At 39.7% G+C, this 17,216-nt stretch overlaps 2 protein-coding genes across 4 annotated transcripts; both read right to left on the reverse strand.

Moving 5' to 3' along the window:
• Nucleotides 1–877: 877 nt before the first annotated feature.
• Nucleotides 878–11,370, reverse strand: LOC103471415 (sodium/potassium/calcium exchanger 3-like). Of its 3 annotated transcripts, none has more exons than XM_008420398.2 (17): nt 10,852–11,369; nt 10,624–10,722; nt 9,041–9,117; nt 8,866–8,940; nt 8,613–8,697; nt 7,949–8,052; nt 7,451–7,525; nt 6,446–6,471; nt 6,314–6,367; nt 6,085–6,221; nt 5,169–5,257; nt 4,469–4,715; nt 3,508–3,674; nt 3,309–3,423; nt 2,934–3,046; nt 1,984–2,049; nt 878–1,809 (listed from the first exon to the last, which is right to left on the reverse strand). In XM_008420398.2, the coding sequence occupies exons 1-17, from the start codon at nt 10,958–10,960 to the stop codon at nt 1,699–1,701; spliced, it is 1,749 nt and encodes a 582-aa protein (XP_008418620.1). In that variant the 5' UTR covers nt 10,961–11,369; the 3' UTR covers nt 878–1,698. The 3 variants fall into 3 exon arrangements, with proteins under 3 accessions (XP_008418620.1, XP_008418621.1, XP_008418622.1); XM_008420399.2 differs by having other exon boundaries at nt 1,698–1,809; nt 2,914–3,046; nt 10,852–11,370; XM_008420400.2 differs by lacking the exon at nt 878–1,809 and having other exon boundaries at nt 2,910–3,046; nt 10,852–11,370.
• A 774-nt stretch (nt 11,371–12,144) lies between these two features.
• On the reverse strand, nt 12,145–16,808 carry LOC103471414 (kinectin-like). Its single transcript, XM_008420397.2, has 12 exons — nt 16,584–16,808; nt 14,884–14,931; nt 14,633–14,791; nt 14,382–14,493; nt 14,206–14,256; nt 13,940–14,017; nt 13,511–13,567; nt 13,335–13,394; nt 13,148–13,212; nt 12,907–13,060; nt 12,575–12,639; nt 12,145–12,466 (listed from the first exon to the last, which is right to left on the reverse strand). Exons 2-12 carry the CDS (start codon nt 14,904–14,906, stop codon nt 12,274–12,276), a joined length of 1,017 nt encoding a protein of 338 aa, XP_008418619.1. The 5' UTR covers nt 14,907–14,931; nt 16,584–16,808; the 3' UTR covers nt 12,145–12,273.
• Nucleotides 16,809–17,216: the final 408 nt, after the last annotated feature.

Genomic DNA, 17,216 nt, shown 5'->3' on the forward strand with positions numbered 1-17,216 from the left:
AGATGTAAAACAACATTAACAGAGGAAGCTGCTGGCATTGGTAAGAGTATTGGGAAGTTTTTTCATGGTCACACCCAACATAATCAATCCTGCTGCTCAACCTACAAATGTATTTCCTTATAAATGTGACACCATTTAAATGGAAATAAACACATTTCTGTTGTTTAAGATTTACTACCAAGAAACATCAGTACAGCATATAAATAACCAACTAAACACAAATCACCTTAATATGTTTGCTAAGTTTAGGAAATTCTGTCCAACGATCCAGAAACAATCATTTTTATTGATCAGTGTTAAAAACAAAATATTCCTGAGTGGTTGAACCATCAAAACCTTAAGAGTATCTGGAGAAAATTAATAAAACTGTGACAGTCTGAGAACTGATAAAGGAAGAACGGGTCACAATCGGTCAGGATCTGGTCAACATTTGATGCCCATTATTAAAAAACAAAGGTTGATGAATTGGATGATTTATTTCCACAAAAATCTTTGAAACCTATAAAATGTTTGTAATTAAGCTTCAATATACTATAATAAGAATTTACAAAAATATCTAACTAGAAACTGTGAAGCTGGTGAAGAGCATATTTTCTGTCCTGAACGTGAAGCGTTGAGGTTCAGAACCTGGACAGCTCTTTGGACCGGACCGCGGCGGCGCTGTCTCTGGTGCTGAATCCTGCTTTTTATCTCCGAACGACGTTTGAGAAAAACAAAAACCTCAGCAGGTTTGGCTTCATTTATCAGGATCAAATGACTTTGTGGCAAAGAAACATCTCTAGAGCAGTTCATTATGACAGAGTTTTATTTTCAAATATCATCTTGTGTTTGGCAGAGGATAAATTAAAATGAGTTTTTCACTGAAAGTGCTCCAGCAAATGGCAACAAAAAGGAGGTTTATTTTCTTCTACATGAAATACAAGAAGTCACACACATGAACCTCAACTCTGTCACAAAATACTCAAATAAGTAATACTTAACATTTCTGACAAATTAATGTCATGATTTTTTTCTTAAATAATTAGATGGTCATTTGTTTCAATCTACACGAGTGTCTTCTTTTTGGATATCAGCAAAGAGCCGGTTTTATTCCACCATCCACAGATCCGATTCTGCTCAGATGTTTAAATTTAGGTGCAAGAGCAAAACAAAGGTGATTCATTTTCAGGAGGAACTGTGCGTAATATTTTATTGCACTAAAACGTTAGGAATGTGACCCAAACACTCTGACTTGATAAGCTTTTAGGCAGGATAACAGTGACTTAGTGCAAACATCGGGAGCGCGCTGATCAGACATGCTATGCTGTTTACAATAACAAACACAGTAGTGAGATAAAAACTGTGACACTAAGCGTATATGATAAAAGTGCACAAAATGGGAAGCAACCATATAAACCTAAACCTACTATAATCTTCTCTCTGAAGTTCCAAACTCACTTTGGGGTTCAGGTATATAAATTTGACACTTTAGAAACGCTTTTCTTCTGGGGTTCTGAAGTGCTTTAGTACAAAACTGTTTAAAATACTCATTTATCAAAGGTAAACATCACTTACAGACATCCGGTGTCGCGGTAACGCATAGACCCACGAGGATGTGAAATCAAAAACGCGCGTTTGAGAAGACGGGACGGCGTCGGTGAAGGAGGAAAACAAATCAGGGAACTTGTCAGTGTTTTTCGGGGCGCGTTCGCTCCAGCTCTACAGCCGTTCGAAGCCGACGGAGCAGAGAAGGAAGATGGAGTAAAGCAGCAGGAGGCAGAGGCCCAGCCGGCGGTCCAACTTCCAGCGGTTCAGATGGACACACAGGACCTGAGGACGGACAGAGACAAGACTATAATGAGACAAATGATGCTGCACCGCACCGAGTTTAACCTCCAGAAAATCCAATCAGGTGTTTTTAGGCTCGGAGATAAAAACCGATAAAGTCAGAGTGACAGGAGAGGAAACACAGGAAATGATCTGAGATCAGACAGATTTACTCACAGTGAGTGTGACTGAGGCCAGCAGCAGGATGACAGAGTACACCAGGCCTTTACTGTTGATCGTAACCTTAAATATAGAAAAGTGCATATTGTTATTTGCATTTTTAAACTATCCTTGTTGGTTATTTTTACAAAGTGTAACTTTAAATGAATCTATTTTACCAAAAAGCTTCACAAATTAGCATTTAAGATTTCATTTGTTTGAAGCAGCAAAAACGACTTAAATTAAATTAAATGTAGCTTAGTAACTTTTTTCTTACATCTGTTTCCTAATTTATGAAGAAAAAAAAATCTGCTTAGCTTGGGCATAATGTTGTCATTACGATGAGTAGCTAAAAGACAAGGTGCATCTGTGTCACATCATGTTGAAACATCATGTTGGATTATTGATTATTAGCTAAAGGTTATTGGAAATAACAGTTGTGGTTAAAATGACTAATTTCTTATTGTGGGATTTTTTTCCTAATGGAATAGAGAAAAAAATAAAATAAAATTTACAGCGTGAGCTTATGCTACTGCAAAAAAAGAGGAATTTATTTAAAGACTTTTAACATCTTTTAGAGTGCCAATAAATTAAGATGGTGCTAAATGTTTACACATCCATCATGCAGATTGAGGTAAAATAGCAAAATACTAAAATGGAGATCAATTCTTGTCTTGTGTGTCTGTGCAAATGAAGCTAAGCGTATCTGTAAAAACATCTCGATATTTCAAAACCTCTGTGATTTATTAAGTGTGACTTTTCTTTTCCCTACAAAACAACGCAATTTGAAGTGGAGCCCTGAACAGACTGGAGCTTTACATGTGGGCTCTAAGCAGCAGCTAAAAACAACCACAGTCAAAGTTTTGGTTTCTTGTCTCCTTGCCAGGTGTAGTCCCAGTTTTAGCTGCACACACAGACGATGTGAAAGGTGCATGCTGTCGCACCTACACACAGACAGCTGGAGTTACCACTGATCCATAGCTGACTATGAGAGTCCTCAGCGCCCAGGGGAAGCCCAGGCCCAGCAGCACGTCGAAGATATTACTCCCAATGGAGTTGGACACGGCCATGTCGCCCATCCCTGCAGAGTGTAAAACCACGCAACGAAAGGTTTAAAAAAAACCCGTCAGCGACACAAAAGCTTAACAATCTGCAGGAAGATAATCATATCATCATCTCATGCCTTCAGGCATTTAGTTAACTGTCTACAACTGAAATTTTCTGTTCTGAAAATAATCTGGAAGCTTTTTTTTGTAAGGTTGTCGCAGAAATAATGTCTTTTTCTGCTACATAGTGACGATGAAGTTCCTGAAACGTTTGCTGCTGCGGACGACATCACACACCTTGCCTGGCGACAATGAGGCTGGCCATGCAGTCGGGAACGCTGGTGCCAGCTGCCAGGAACGTGATGCCCATGATGACATCCGGGATCCCGAGCGTGTAGCTGACTATGGTCACCTTCACACGGGGGAGAAGACGTTTGCTTACGACTGTACGACTTCACGACTTGCACGTGTGTGCATGTCGGTGTGCGTGTCATACCATCCAGACCATGAGGTAGGAGAAGAGAGCGATCCAGAGAGTGGAGGACAGGAAGGTGAGGAGGTACCAGCGCTCCCATCGCGGCTGGTTGCAGTCGGGGATGGTGCAGTGCAGCAGGAAGCTGAGAGGCCAGGACAGCAGCCACTTCAGTCGAACACACCAGCCATCTGCAGAGAGACGGAAAACAGCCACTCACTGTCCCCCCCATTGGCATCATTCATCTCCACTTCTAAATTATTTACACGGCACGGCCTAAATGCGTCTGCGAACCTCTGCGTCATCTCCTTGTAATTAGCTTCCTCAGCCTTTAAAACCCGTAAAAAGCTGTGAAATATTAACAGAGGGCAAAGCAGGAAGTAGGTGTGGTTTCGCAGGACGCATTCAGGGTTCAAGTTGCATTTTCTAATGGAGATTATTAGTTGGAAGGCTGACAACATCCTGTCCCCTAAATCCTTTTCTCCACCCTCACTGCATCTCATATGTCTCATTTCTTCCTTTGTTGCAAATCAAGCGTAGGCGCTGTCACTCGCATATTGATTTGACTGAATGCAGATGCTCCTCCTTCCTCTAAATATACAATAAAAAGACAATCTGAGTTCCTACACACTACTGAAAGTCTGAAATTGTAATTCTGTTGAATGAAATGTGTAAATATATTTTTGTTCCCCATCTTGTTCTCTAAAAGGTCTCTAGAGTTAGGTCTTGAAACTGAGACAATAAAACATGAAAAACGTGTAGAGTCTAAAAACAAAATCAACTTTTTACGGTTTTTTTTTCCAAGCGCAAAATAGTCATAATAGTGAGCGTCGCTCCTTCACCCTGACGTTCCTTCCCTCGTTCGGGGGGAGGGGGGTCGGGGGGGCGCCGATCTATGTTTTCGCATCCACCTGAATAATGTGTAGTTGCGCCACTGAGTGTACAAATAAAATAAACCACTGCGCTGCAGCCATTTCTCACTCACGTGGCAGGATGAAGGGCTTGAAAGGAGAGTTTTCTTCCTCCCCTTCCTCCTCATCCTCTTCTTCCTCTTCGTTCTCTTTCAGCTGAGCGCCCCCACCGGCCTCTCCCCCTGACTCCTTACCCCTCTCCATCTCTCCCTCCGCTGCCGCCCCGTTTTCTCTCCCCCAGTTCCCACCCGGACCCGACCCTTCCTCCCCCGGACATGCGCCCTCCTCTGGGCTCACCCGAGCTCGAATCAGCCTCTGCCTCTGTGGGAAAGCAACGCAAGATGAGAAACACGAGAAAGAGTCATTGCAATTATTTCATCTAAAGGGAAGCAGAAAATTAATTAACCAAGTGGCACATCCAGCTCGGTGATTTGTGAAGGTTGTGAACTCACTGAAAAAAAAACAACAAAGCTTTCTCATGCAAACATCTTAGAACAAGTTATTGGTGCAATAATCTGCCAGTGAAATTAGTACTTATTTTAAAATCAACATTAAGGAATTATTGACTTAAAACAAGCTTATATATTGCTGAACAGATATATAGTTTTGTCAGTTAGTTTTGTCTTATTTAAAGTGTGATATTTGCATTAGAAACTAGGCCACAAATATTTTGTAAGATATAATATTTTGTTTTTGCTGTAGTGAAAAGTCAACGTGATGCCATGTGTGGGCGGATGAACGGGGGACTTGTGGCGGGATGAAAAGGCGTCTTGCCTCTGAGAAGCTGAGCTGATGAGAGCGAAGGTTCGGCAGCTCATCCGCCGGCACCACGCCCGAGTCTTGACCGGCCACCACACATGAGTCTACGGACAGGAAAAGAGCCAAAGAGACGCAAATGTTTTGTTTTTCTCCATCCATCTGGAAGTTTTACAAAACCATAAACTTTAAAGTGTTTCAATGGAAATTTCTGTGGTAAAATCTGAAAATTGAAGCCCGTATTTGTATCCAGTCCCATGAAAGAATACTTTGCAAATTATATAAATTTCAAGTCGCAACAAAGTATTTGAGATAATCTTAAGAGTACATTGGTGAACATTTTGAATAACACAAATGTAAATTCATCCAGTTGCAGCCTAATGTAGGTTTCCTCTGATTTCCACAGGCAGAAATCAGAGGAAACCTGATTTCTGCCTGTGGAAATCAGGTAGAAATCAGTTTGGAACTTTCCAAACTGACGATCTTTAAAAACATCGTCAGTTTGGAAAGTTACACCAAATTGCACCCCCTAATTTTTTTCAGGAGGTTTAGAAAAAAGTGGATTAAAATCAAATGCACGCCACACTTTTCAGATATTTCTTGTAAACATTTTTGCACTATACTATGTTGGACTGCCTCATGGAATCCAAGAAAAACATGCTGGAGTTTGCAAATGCAAACATGAAAAGGCTCACAAGACAATGAAGTAGAATAAAGTTAAGACATCACTAAACTAAACTAAAAAAAAAGGACAGAGAAATAAAAGAGGTTCAGTTTTATTTTAGTCTCTGCCAAATCCACGGGGAAACAGAAATCTTTGCCTGGCCGCCTAATCTGTGCTACTGGGTCTTCTGAGCACTGCTCACACACTGAGGGAAGCTTTTGATGTCGATGAGAGCGTCACACACACGCGCACAAACACGTGCTGCTGCACCTGGCTTCAGCGGCACCATGTCATTTTCGCCGTCTCCGACGTTTCCGACGGCGGTCGTCCGCCGCAGACTGCTGAGACACGGCTGACCGTCCACGCTGCAGTGACTCTCCACCAGGCAGCACAGGCTTCTGTTGAACCTGCACAACAGGAAACACACGATCGCTGCTTCCTCTGCTGGGAGTAAAGCGGGAACCGGCTCGGATCTGGAGCGTGAGGAGAAGAAACTCACTTCATGATGATTATGTAGATGCCGTACATGGAGATCAGGATGATGGTCTCCCACCTGAAACATTCAAACATATCTGTGGATCGGCTTTAAGAAACAACAGATTCCTCACTTAAAATGTTTAATTAGACTTACCACAGGACTTTTTCATCATAGATCACCTGTAAATACAATACAGACCTTTCATGTGTCTAACAGACGAAAAGTTGAAACTGTTTCCTGTTTGTTGGTTTCGGATCTTTCTGAGTTAGTTCCTGCTCAAAATCTTATGTTATTTCTTGCATTTTGGATGGTAAAAATGATTTGATTCCTTGCATTATTACAAGACTGCTTTATATAGATAAGTCAACAGTAATATTCCAATAATCTTTAACAATAACCAGATTTGTAGACAGAACAGAAGAATAAGCATCTAATGTTCATGTCAGACTCAGAAAGTTGAGTTTTTATATTTATCTAGTCAATCGGGGAGAAATAATACTAGCTTAATCATAATGGAATACAACTGAGTTTTAACAAAAAATAATATTTAAAGTAACATCAAATTCACCAAGACTCAGTGGTAATAGTAGAATATTGTCACCTTCCTAATACAATAGTAAAGTTATTTATCCCAAAATAAATCACCAGCTATTTTTACAAAAAATATGATTTATGCAAAAAATAAAAATCAAAAAATCTGTTTTGGCAAAAAACAACAACAAAAAAACTTAATTCCTTATTTTGATAAATAGCTGAATTTTTAAATGTACTTATTTTTTTGACATTTGAAATTACATGTAGATTTCAAAATGAAACTAAAACTGGAAATAAAATGTGAGGAAGAAAAAACATAGAGAAAAAGAAACAAAATAAAAGAAATGCATTAAATACATGTAACTACAATGAAGGAGTATTAGTCCCCCCCTTTGCAGTTGTGATATGGAAATAATAAAACTATATTATAGTTAAGACACACCTGTTCATTAGTTCACAAATCATTAATAGCTACTGGCACAATTAATCACATTTTGTTTAGCTAGGTTCCTATTATATTTTGGCACCATTGGAGCTCCATATTAAATGTCAGTCAAATGTAGATCTGTATTTTATTTGGTGGTGAAAAGGAAAAGAAGTTAAACACTTAATGTGGTTTCTCACCAGAATAAGCACCACTATGGACAGAATGTAAAAAACAGCATCACGAAACAGAGGCCACCAGCTCAGAGAGATGGGCTACGGGAAGAGAGAAGGGACACATTAAATGTTGTGTGGCGAGTGGGATTTACAATTAAAACCAGATATTTACATACGAAGTAGGAAAAAGACATTAAGACAGTCACTAGTGTTCTCTAACAAATCTTTAAATATTGCAGTTGTTTTTATTTAGAAAAATAAGAGAAAAAAATGCATTTAGCTTGTTAAAAATAATATTTCTATTCCACAGTTGTAAACTGTCTGTGTTGGTTTATCACCGAAAAAACCAAAACAAAATGCATTAAAAGTTTATGGTCGCAATGCAACGAAATGTAGAAACGTTCAGAGATATAAAAATGTTTGTGAGACTCTATATATTGCTGTGCCAAGAGCTGCTTCTAAAACAGGCTGCAGTCTGTTTAACTATGCATTGGTGGTAATAAATATAAAAGCCACACAAACCTGTCCAGAAAAGATGCCGCAGAGCCCAATAATGACCAGGATGTTAAAAACCGCTGATCCCACAATAGTCCCCACACCAACATCTCCCTTTGTGATGAACACGCCTGAAAGCAGAGTGAGTAAGCATTAATTCAGACAGTATGAACACCATCAATTCTCTCTAATACATATTAAAAACTAAATATATATATTCTATTTATCCTTCAGATAAATTTTTTTTATATCCACTGACTGTGTGACCCTAACACAATGTTAGTTAGATTTGCTGGAATACTTGTATTTATAAAAGTCTAACTTTTTGAACACTTTAGAAAAAAAACTCATTCAATTAAACACACTGTTTCACAAATATGTTTTTCAACTTCATAAATGAGAGTTTTCACAAAGACACTGATGCGGTAGTTTCATAATACTATGAATCTGCTTCATTTGTTTGACTTTTACCCGTAAAATGGACCAGAGTTATTAGCATTAAAAATAATTACATGTATTTTACAGGTAAAAAACAAACAAACAAAAAGGTCTTTCCAAGCATCTGGTGTTCATAGTTATGAAAGCCTTGGGACATTTTGTTCAAATGCCTCCACTGATTTAACATTTCGCAGCCCAAACTGGACTCAATGATAACTAAACTGGAACATGTCAGAGTCTAATCAAAACGGACCAATCAGAGAGGTGAAGAGTTCAGGGGCGGAGCTCCCAGCTGCCATGAAGGTTGCCCCGGCAACATCCTGACTGAGCTGGAGGTTCTGTTGGGAATAATGGAACAGTTTGACATTTTGATTTATAAGTGTTCATAAAAATACTACTTACTGAGGGAATTTTGAGTTCTTAGATTGGTTTTTGACAAAACTACTTCTCAGAACAAAGCATATGGTTTGGATTTCAAGACACAGTTCTGAAGTTCATCTTTCTACCTCTGATACTTTTTCCAATGACGGCACAAAGTAAACATCACACACAATGGCCAGAGCATGAAACATGTAGATCGCCTATTAAGAAAAGGAGAAGAGAGATGATCAAAAGCAATTTATTATTTTAGAGAAAGAAAACAGGTTTGTATTTTCAGTCTGCCTCTGAGTTGATACTCACACAAAGAACATGCAGGAGCACGGCTCCCTGTCTCCTCTGAGCCAGAGTAAAGATGTCCTCTGGGAATTCATGTATAGCTGGAAGAAGATGAAGAATATGGATATGAATATAACTAAACTAAAGACATCTGAAGAAGAGGAGAATCATACAAAAATTGCAGATTAGTCGATCATAGGAGATGACATGAGTGGAAACCAGCCATAATAACTGCCTAGACAAAAACAATATAAACTGTTTGTAGTTTTATTCTGAGTTTTATTTCATGTTGTTGCAGTTTTTCTGACCAGGTTACGTTTTTTTCTTTCTTCTTTCTAAAATAACACAGCAGCATCCCACAGGCTCTTGTTTTCTCCAGAAAAAAAGCTGCTTCATGTGGTTCTTGAAAAAAACCAGAGAAACAAATTCTAATGTTTACGATTTCATTTGGTTCATTGAAAGCATCCACTCACTGTCTCTGTAATACCGACAAAGAACCCACGCTGAGAGAACATATGTGAGCTCTGAATCCTGCAAGAACATCTTTTTTGAGGGAAGCAAAAGCAATCATCCAAGAAGCTTTATGCCAGATTTTTTTTTTCTTAATTTACTAGTGAGTCAAGATTGATAAAAATCTCCACTAAAGATAAGGATTGACAGCATCTAAGCAAAGAAACTATTACTAAAGTGAGATAAATCCTGAGGTTATGATTTCTATTGGACACTGTCTTCACAAAGTAAACTTCATCATCGATAGCAAAACACTGCAGCCTGTTCATTTCAATAAACCTAAAAGAAAGGTAACTTAAGGAAAGGAAAACACTCATTAAACAGGACGAAATCTGTGCCGCCATCTGCTGCGACCGACTGATGAAAACAGAAGTGGTGGTTTCATGCTCCTGATCTATCCTCTGGTCCACACAGCACACAAGCATCAGTAATTACCAAGAGTCTGTAAACATAACCCCCATTTTTGATTATAGTTCTCTTGGGGCACCTCTGCCTGCAGGGCTACCTACATGGTGCAAAGTTTGCGTTCAGCTAAGGCTGGCTATGGTAAATGTACTTTAATTCTAACTTCCTTTGAGAATTTAGAAAGATATCCAAACTCTAAATAGTTTGGATTTTTTTTTTTCACTTGTCAAAACACAGCAAAATGAAGAAACTAAAAATGACTCTCAAATAAAAGTGATCACTTTTGTGCGTCTGCTGCTGAATAAACCAAAGAGCCAACCAGCTCCAGTGACAGACAGGCTTGCTACAATCAGCAGATCATCACGACGGTGTGGGCACTTTGAACTACAACAGAGAAGCACGCAACATCCGACCACAAATTCAGCATTCAGTTTCCTAGCAACTGGGTCCCTCAAAGGCCTGGCCGTGTTCAAACATCTAGATGTGCAGAGTTGGAGGAAATGAAGACCGAACAGGGAGGCACATCAAGCAGACATGAATGAAACACCATTAATAGAGATGAGACGCCACACCTTCACTCTCAATTAACAAAACAAATGCACGTCAACAGCAGTAAATTCTCTGCATAATTATGGTTGCAAATGTAAAGTCCAACATGAAACGGGACAGCAGAAGAGGCAGGGAAGTCTCACCAGATCTGGAAATGCTGCCATTGTGGTTGTCTTCTGTTTGCTGAACGAGTTCTCTTTTAGAGAAGTGCCTGCCAGTCTCCCCAGTTTGGCCCTGAAAACCTAATATAAAGCAGATAACCACATGCTCCTGGGATGAAGTTTAAATTAAATGTAATTTCACAAAACTCCTATTCTCGTTCGAATGCAATTGGTGCGTTTGAACGAGAAGACACCACATTCTTAGAGCACCTGTAATTTCAGAGAGGTGGAAGACCCAGACAGCTGCGAGCAGACCCGCCGCGCCGACACACAGCCGGGGGAGGAGCAGCGTCTGCCTCGGTCTCCGCGGAGCCTTCATCCCGCCAGCAGCGGCTGCTCTTCCGGCTCTCCGATCAGAACATGCCGCCGCCGCCGCAGAGGGTCCCCTCCTCTTCCGAACCGGATTTAACTGGTCTGTTGCTCTCCGGCTCCGATTTGTCGTTCCTCAGCGATTCCGTGTCGGAGCTCCATCAGAGTGACAGGAGGCGAAGCGGCCCGTCATCAGCATCCAGCGGCGGCCAAGTTAGGATGCGGCGGACACGAGCAGCTGATGAATCACCAGCAAGCGTCTATTTATAAACATCCCCCGACTCGGATCGTCTCAGCATCCACTCTGCTCCAAATGGGATCCAGTTTGTGGTCCTCCCCCACCGGGAGGGGGTGATTTCCCTCAGAGCAGAGCTCCTTCAGCTCAGCTGGGTGGGTCAACCATGAGGGGAAAAGCTCTTAATGCACCAATCAGCATGGCTGAAGTGGGATTAATATCATGAATGAAGACTAGGACTAATTTCCAGAGTTCAAAAAAATTGACTCTTACTTTGTAAATAATGGCTTGGTCCATGAGAGCTCTTCATTCAATATACACTAAGTCATGAAAATATCAATGAACTAATAGTCAATTCAGAAAGTGAAACTCATATGAAGATTCATTAAATACGGTGTTATAGTTCAAGTATTCCTTCATAATTACGGTTTACAGCTAAACTAAATCTCCCAATTCAATTCCTCAGAAAATTTAAGCCATCACCTAAGACGAATTAAGAAAAAAAGTATTTTCATGTACAGTACACCCGGGGCTCCTTTTGAATGAATTACTGCATCAGTGCGGCGTGGCATGGAGGCAACCAGCCTGTGGCTCTGCTGAGGTGTCATGGCTGCTTTGTTGGGTCGGGTTTCTCTTCACAGATTCTCTGTGGGGTTTAGGTCAGCAGTCACTAAAATCAGGTACAGGTACTTTTGAATTTGAACCATTAATCAACACTAATCAATCTGCTCCAGCCTTCTTCTTAGTAATCCTCTCAAACCTGAACTCATCCCTGCTGCTTGTTTCCCATCTCACTTTTTCCTTCTGCACAACTTTCCATTGATATTCTTGGATTTATCACTCAGCGAACAACCTGCTTCTTTACCAGTGATCTGAGCATTGTGGAGAGTCAGCAGTCTCCCCAATCACTGCTCATTGTCGTAGGCCGCGGCATAACCAGCTTAACAAGACGCTCAAACTGAAGTGGCCACTTTGCAACTTTACTTTTGTGTAAATATAGCATAGCATACATGTACAGAGGTTCTTCAAGTTAAAATTCCTGCAGTTTAATAAAACTACAAACAATCAAATCTCAAACTTGGAACAGGTTAAACGGGAGGTAATGCCTCATATTGGACGCTGACGTAGGGCGGCAACATTATCAAACTGTTGCTGAAAAAGTTGCCAGCGTTTCGAACCCAGCAGCCACAAACTATAAAGAGCAAAACACACACGCTGACGATACACAGCATGATCAGCTTCCGGATGGTGGCCCTCAAGATAACAGCACAGCTGCTCCCACTATCAGGAGAGAGATAAAGACACAAAACAATTACATACAAGAACTAAACACCTGCGAAAGGTTGGATACAGAACAAACGTATTGGTTATGTTTGCAAGCTAACGTACCGTTTGGGCTGGAGTCCAGTTGCAAGAGGGGAAGGTACCAGCTGCTCCTTCTCACCAGTGTTTATCTGCAGATACAACACAACACCAGGCTCATGTCTTCTACTTCATTCACACAGGACTTTCTGAAAAAACACAGCTTGAATGTGGCGCACTCTTGTGGCTACTGCTGGTAATACAGAAAACGAAATCACAGTTGATGAACCGCACTCTGTAAATTACATGGAAGTATTTTCAGTCTGGAGAATGTAATAAATCATTATTATTCATCAAATATTGGTCGCATCAAGACTCGTTTTTTTGCAAAATTCATAACAAAACTTTGAGTATCTTACACTGCTGTCCAGATCAGATGCCACAGAGATCGGCTCCATGGCGTCATGGCAGAAATTCATTCCAGCAGATAAGAGCTGCTGGATTTCCTCAGCTATGGACAGGTGAGGACTGGGTTGTCCCTCCTCCTCTCTCATCGCCTCAGTCACAGCAGCACTGACAACAAACAGCAGCACGTCTCAGAGAGAGGAACCTGTCCTGTGCGAATCCTGTGAATGTTAAGGATCTGAATGGCAGGGTTACAATGAAGCCTCGTCTCGTCTCTCCTCCAGCTGGTGGATCAGCTCCTGCTTCGTCAGCCTGAGGTCCTGCAGAACAGAAACGTCCAACAACCAGACTGTGTTATGCTCAGCTTTTCCCAGATTATGAACACCCTGTGTGAAGCAAAACTGCTTTCGTTTAAAACTGTAATGGTTGTAAACATAATTGCCTTTATGACTTCTGAATATTCCTCCACGGTTTCCTCCAGGTGCTTTAACTGCAAGCTTTTCTGTCCAACAAACACATAGTTAAAAATCCATATTAAGAGATGAATAATAGAGAACTGCAAACATTAATATGCATGATTTCTATTTCATAGCCTGACTCTGGTTTCTGTGCCCCTACCTGATGAATCAGCTCATCCCTTCGCTGCAGCTGTATTTGAACTTCCTCCACCAAAATCTGACACCACACGACAAAGAGTTGAAGTCCATTTGTCCATTTAATAAAACGTGTGAATCTTATTAAATATTTGCAAAAGTAAATGCATGTCTTTGTTGTGATGCATTCCAATAAAGACAGATTGAAGTTTGTGGTTGCCACAAGATAAAATGTAACTTGCATTAAAGGGAGTGAGTAATAAAATAACAAATCACTGTGGCTTAGATTGAAGGCATTTCATTACCTATAACACACACATTACAAATTTCCATCAAAAATCAATTGGCAAAACAACAACAACAACAAAAAACTGTTTGAGAAGATCTGGGAAAAAATCAAAACCAAAACACTGATTTCAAAATATATAGAGAGACAAACTAATTGTTGAGTTACCTCAAGGCTTTCAAATTCAGTCCTGAGCTTGTTTAAAGCGATCTTGTCTTGCTCTTGCTCTTGTTTAAGGTTCTTTATCTGAAAAGGATGGAAACATCTTAAAATGAAAACTTCAGTTTGAGGAACCTTGAATTGGAGAACGTGAAAGCCAACCTATGCATTTTAAGTAATTTTTTAAAGAAATAATGCCCACTTTTTAATTTTTTTTATAGAGATGCGTTATCAAACACTGCTGATTAATCTGAACAGCAAAATAATATAGCTACCTTGACGATTAGCTCCTTATTTTCTTCCTGCACCTTTAATGTTTCCTTCTCCTGCAAAACAACACCATCTATCAGATAGAAGTGATGATGACTAGAAAAGCAACCTACAGTATCTATGCATTTAATCCATATTTACATTTATTGCAGGTATGGAAATAATTCTGATGTTAACGCACCAAATCCTGAAACTTCTTTTCACAGATTTTATTTTCATCAAGGGCATCGGGCAACAGAGGCCCACAAGGTTCAACTTCAACCTGCTGAAGTTCACTGAAGATCCTCTCCAGGCTGCAGACACAGAGGAGCAAAAGAGGAAAATGAGATCCTTCACCGCGGCAACTAAGGAAGTCATTGGGTCAGCATTTGTGGTGGTTAAACTCCAAAAGACAGTTTAAGTCAAAGAAGACAGACAGCATGATGCACTCACTCTTTCACTTGTTTCCTGAGGCTGGCATTCTCTGAGCGCAGCACTGCCATGTCGTCGTCTGCAACTTCCAGCCAGTGCCTCATCTCAGTGTTCAGTTCCCTCAGCTGACTCTGGCTGTAATCCAGCTCAGCTATTTTCTCCAGCATATCCATTCGGGATCTTTACAAGACAAAATGTTATAGGTTGAGTGATCATTTAATTAAACCTGTGTGTGTGTGCATAGAGGTTTTTGCTTATTGAGCGTTACACACGTAGTTTCCTCTGTAATATCCATCGGGGTGGCCAAGTACTCCCCTGTGCTGCAAAAACACATCAATAAAGTGATGAGAACGAAATAGTCACAGCACCAGTTTTAATGTATCCACATTTTACAGGAAGTAAAAAAAAGAAGAAGAAAAAAGAAGAAAAAAAAAGCCAACACTGACATATAGGAAGTAAAGTTAAATCAACAATGGGAAAGTATTTTATTCTAGAAAAAATAGTCAGAATCAAATACTACAACTTTATAATGAATAAAGGTTTAGAGTCTCACTTTGAAGGCATCTGCATCCAGTAAATCTAAGACTCATATGAACAGGCCTTTATTTATAAGGATGTACCATTCCACATTTTTTACTCCCCAACTTTCTTATGAGTCTTCCACACTTCAGCTGGAGTCTTCCACACTTCAGATTAGCTCAAGGACCATACAAAAAGAGCTTCGTGGAATGCCTCCCAGCTTTACATCACAAAGTGTAATTCAATAGGTACACAAAGGTGTTGAACCAGTGGACTCTAGAACGGCAGAGATGTTCTGTGGAGTGATGAATCCTCCTCTGGGAATCTGGTTTGGGTGTGGCATTGGCCAGGAGAACGGCTTTTAACTGAGAGTAATGTGAGAAATGAACTTAGTCACATAGACTATTAGGGTGTGGGGCTGTTTTTCAGGAATTAGGCCTGGCTCCTTTGTTTCTGTGAAAGGACATTTTAAAGCTTCCAGCTTAGCAAAAAATATTCTTTCTCATAACTTTGTGGAAACAGTGCGTGGATGCCCCCTGGGTCATGTTTGAACATAATGGTTACAAATGGAAAAAAAATTACTTTCCTCCAAAGGATTATCCGAGATTCCTTAGAGATAAAGGCTTGGTCATCTGGGACGGACTCAGAGCTGCTGCTTCTTCACATCAAGAGGAACCAATTGGGGAGCAGAGGTTTAATAAATAAACCTCTCTTAATCTCATTATTATGGCAAATAGGCATAATTTAGGTATTTCTAGTCGACCTAAAATAAGATAAGTTTGGTGGATGTGGCTCTGGTTTCAACTATTTGTATAAGCAGACAAGAAAAATATCTTTATCAACTGATTAGATCGAAAGAGTTAAACCACCTGCGGATGATTGTTAAAACTTAAATGAAAAAGAAAACTGTGATTATAATGTTAATTAACTTTATTGAGTATTTCAAAAAACTTTTTTTTTCCAAATTAAAAAAACCAAACACTTATAACCTTTATAACACTAGACTTAATTAAAAATAAACTAAACCCCGCATTTATTACAATATCGTAGATAAGCTGTTGTATTTAGGCTAACTTTAAAAACGTTAACTACGGGTAATCTAACTAACGGATGCTAAAATTGTCAAAACAATAAGCTAAAATGCAAAGGCTTTGTTCCAGTTTGGCGATAAATCTTTCAACATCCTTCATCTAAACTCCGTGGGTAAGCTAAAGAAAGGGAAACAGATGTTTTATACAGTTCACAGCCATTATTCACAGGTCAGTAATGGAGTCGGAACGTTAGCGACAGTTGAGACGGCGACCTGAAGACGACAGACGGTTCTGTTAGCTTCAGATACGCAAATTTTAAATTGGCTGTGAATTTACGTCTGTACACGACTCTAGTTCATAATGTCCCACTAATAAACTGTTTACAGTTAAATAAATAAGAATTGTGGGAAAAAAAATCTTACCAACAAGATCCTAGACGCAACAGGTGTGGCAGTTGTCAAGAACTTCTCCAATGGCGGCCGTTGAAAGTCGGACTTCTTCCGTTCTGCACACCGATACTCAATAAGCTCAATTTAAATCAATTTTTTTCTACAGTAAAGTGTACAGGGACACTGCAAGAATATAATTTTTTTTTAGTTTTAGCTACTTTGTGCTGGGTTTTTTTTATTTTATGTCTCTTAATTTTTGTTTTATTCCCTCAATTTCCTTAAGGTTCTCTAAAGGTTAGAAAACCAGTAGCCTTTGGGACATTCCCTAAATGTTCTTTGTAGGTTGTTGTAAAAGTTTTAAGGGAAACTACCTGAGAAAGTTAGTGTTTATGTGGAAACTGACTTTTTTGAGAGCATTCTTTAAAGATTCCCTGAAAGCTACACTGTAATAGTTGATGACATTTAGGCAAGTTTTAGAGAAAAGTCCCTGATAGTTTCTAGAAAATGGTTTAAACTGGCCTTCTCAGATCAAGACCATTCTTGAAAGGTTCTCTGAAGGGTATAAAATTAGTAACCTTTAAAGGATGTTCGGTAAGCATTATTTGACAGATAACCATGTTCTTGTGTAAAACACTCCTTATAGAAGAAAAGACTGTTGTACCTGTA

The sequence above is a fragment of the Poecilia reticulata genome, linkage group LG10, assembly GCF_000633615.1.
Source record: "Poecilia reticulata strain Guanapo linkage group LG10, Guppy_female_1.0+MT, whole genome shotgun sequence".
Classification (NCBI taxonomy): Eukaryota; Metazoa; Chordata; class Actinopteri; order Cyprinodontiformes; family Poeciliidae; genus Poecilia; species Poecilia reticulata.

Coding starts and splice junctions, on each gene's coding strand:
- LOC103471414 (XM_008420397.2), bottom strand. CDS start 14,906: ATGGATATTACAGAGGAAACTAC. Junction 13,568..13,939: donor CTGAATTTGAAAGCCTTGAG/GTAACTCAACAA, acceptor GTGTGGTGTCAG/ATTTTGGTGGAGGAAGTTCA. Junction 13,061..13,147: donor AGACGAGACGAGGCTTCATT/GTAACCCTGCCA, acceptor GTTTGTTGTCAG/TGCTGCTGTGACTGAGGCGA.
- LOC103471415 (XM_008420398.2), bottom strand. CDS start 10,960: ATGAAGGCTCCGCGGAGACCGAGGCAGACGCTGCTCCTCCCCCGGCTG. Junction 9,118..10,623: donor TGGCAGCATTTCCAGATCTG/GTGAGACTTCCC, acceptor ATCTTCTTCCAG/CTATACATGAATTCCCAGAG. Junction 1,810..1,983: donor TGGCCTCAGTCACACTCACT/GTGAGTAAATCT, acceptor GTCCGTCCTCAG/GTCCTGTGTGTCCATCTGAA.